General features: G+C 44.6%; 1 protein-coding gene across 1 annotated transcript in view; it reads right to left on the reverse strand.

The window, feature by feature from the left end:
• The window catches only part of LOC103211144 (dynein axonemal heavy chain 5), a 240282-nt gene that overhangs the window by 88324 nt on the left and 150288 nt on the right, over nt 1-1670 (reverse strand). Inside the window, exon 25 of the mRNA XM_007957061.1 lies at nt 514-717. Coding sequence (XP_007955252.1) covers nt 514-717 — 204 coding nt within the window. The remainder of the gene's footprint in view (nt 1-513; nt 718-1670) is intronic.

Here is a 1670-nt window from a genome sequence, read left to right on the forward strand (position 1 = left end):
AATACACAAGAAAATTATTACTCAGACTTGGAAACTATAAACGTATGTACATATTTGAATGCATGTATATATGTATGTAGGTAAGTAGGTAGGTATGTACAAACCAAACTAAACTCACTGCCAATGAGTTGGTTCTGACTCACAGCGACCCCTCCTTGGGTTTCCACGGTGGTGTCTCTATGGAAGTAGATTGCCCAGCCTTCCTTCCGAGGAGTGGCTGGTGCAGTGGATTTGAACCGCCAGCCTCCTGGTCAGCAGTCAGATGCCTTAGGCACTACGCCACCAGAGCTCCTGTACATACATATACATATACACACATATATATACATACACAAACACATGTGCATACATGTGTGTGTATGTGTGTGTGTAATTATATGTAATCCTTACACACATGCTTAAACAATGCATGTAGAGTTAACAACTCCTCTGTAGAAATGTGTTCTGTTTGCAGCCTCGGAGGCTCCAATGAAGCCACGTCTCCTCCTAGCCCAACATGGCTGAACTACCAACCTGTAAGTTCTGTAGAAAGTTCCCTGCCGTCATCAGTTTTAAAGATTCCTGCCAGGAAGGGACTGTACAGCTTCTCTCCAGGTCCACTTTCACTGCATTGACTTTCCTTTGAAACAGCAGCAGCACACAGTCCATGATCTTCATGATGAGGTGTGGGGGTCGGCCCAGCGTGCGGACAGTCGCAATGTCGGAGGGCTTGATGGTCTAGGGGATGACAGGAGGCCATTATCCCGTGAGACAAGCAACTTTTATTGGTTAAATGGCTACCCTTTCAGCAGTGGCCAGCAAGCATTTTTTTTTTTTTAATTTTCTATATTTTGTTATTGTTGAGAATGCACCCAGCATAACTTACACCAACACAACCATTCCTACACGTACAGTTCAGTCATGCTGATTACATTTTTGAAGTTGTGCAATCATTCTTACAGGCCTTTTCTGAGTTGTCCCTCCCCGTTAACATAACCAAACTAAACTCACTGCCCTCAAGTTGGTTCCCACTCATAGCAACACCTCCTTGGGTTTCTGAGGCAGTATCTCTAAGGAAGTAGATTGCCCAGTCTTCTGTCTGAGGAGTGGCTGGTGGGTTTGAACCACCAGCCTTCTGGTTAACAGTCAAATGCCTTAGGCACTACGCTACCATAAACATAAACATAAACCAAAAAAGCAAACAAAACAAACAAACCCACTGCCATCGAGTTGATTACCAACTCATTTTGACCTTATAGGACTAAGTATAACTGCTACAGAGGGTTTACACAGCTGTAAATCTTTAAGGAAGCAGACTGCCTCATCTTTTTCCCACAGAGCAGCTCGAGGGTTTGAACAGTCAACCTTCTCGTCACCAGCCCAATACTTTACTCACAGTACCACAGTACCCACTAAGGTTATCTAATCTTTCAAGTTGCTGGTATCAATTTGATCCCATATAGATAACCAAAGAAAACCAGAAAGCTCTTTTCCTGTATTTTATTGACTATGAAAAGTCTTTCAAGGGAGCTCTGGCAGCATAGTGGCTTAAGCACTTGACTGCTCACCAGAAGGCTGGCGGTTCAAACCCACCAGCCACTCCTCGGAAGGAAGATGGGGCAACCTACTTCTGTAGTGATACTGCCTCGGAAACCCAAGGAGGGGTCGCTATGAGTCGGGTCCGACTCGAT

This window comes from Orycteropus afer, unplaced genomic scaffold (genome assembly GCF_000298275.1).
Source record: "Orycteropus afer afer isolate SDZICR_OR568_19922 unplaced genomic scaffold, OryAfe1.0 scaffold00700, whole genome shotgun sequence".
Classification (NCBI taxonomy): domain Eukaryota; kingdom Metazoa; phylum Chordata; class Mammalia; order Tubulidentata; family Orycteropodidae; genus Orycteropus; species Orycteropus afer.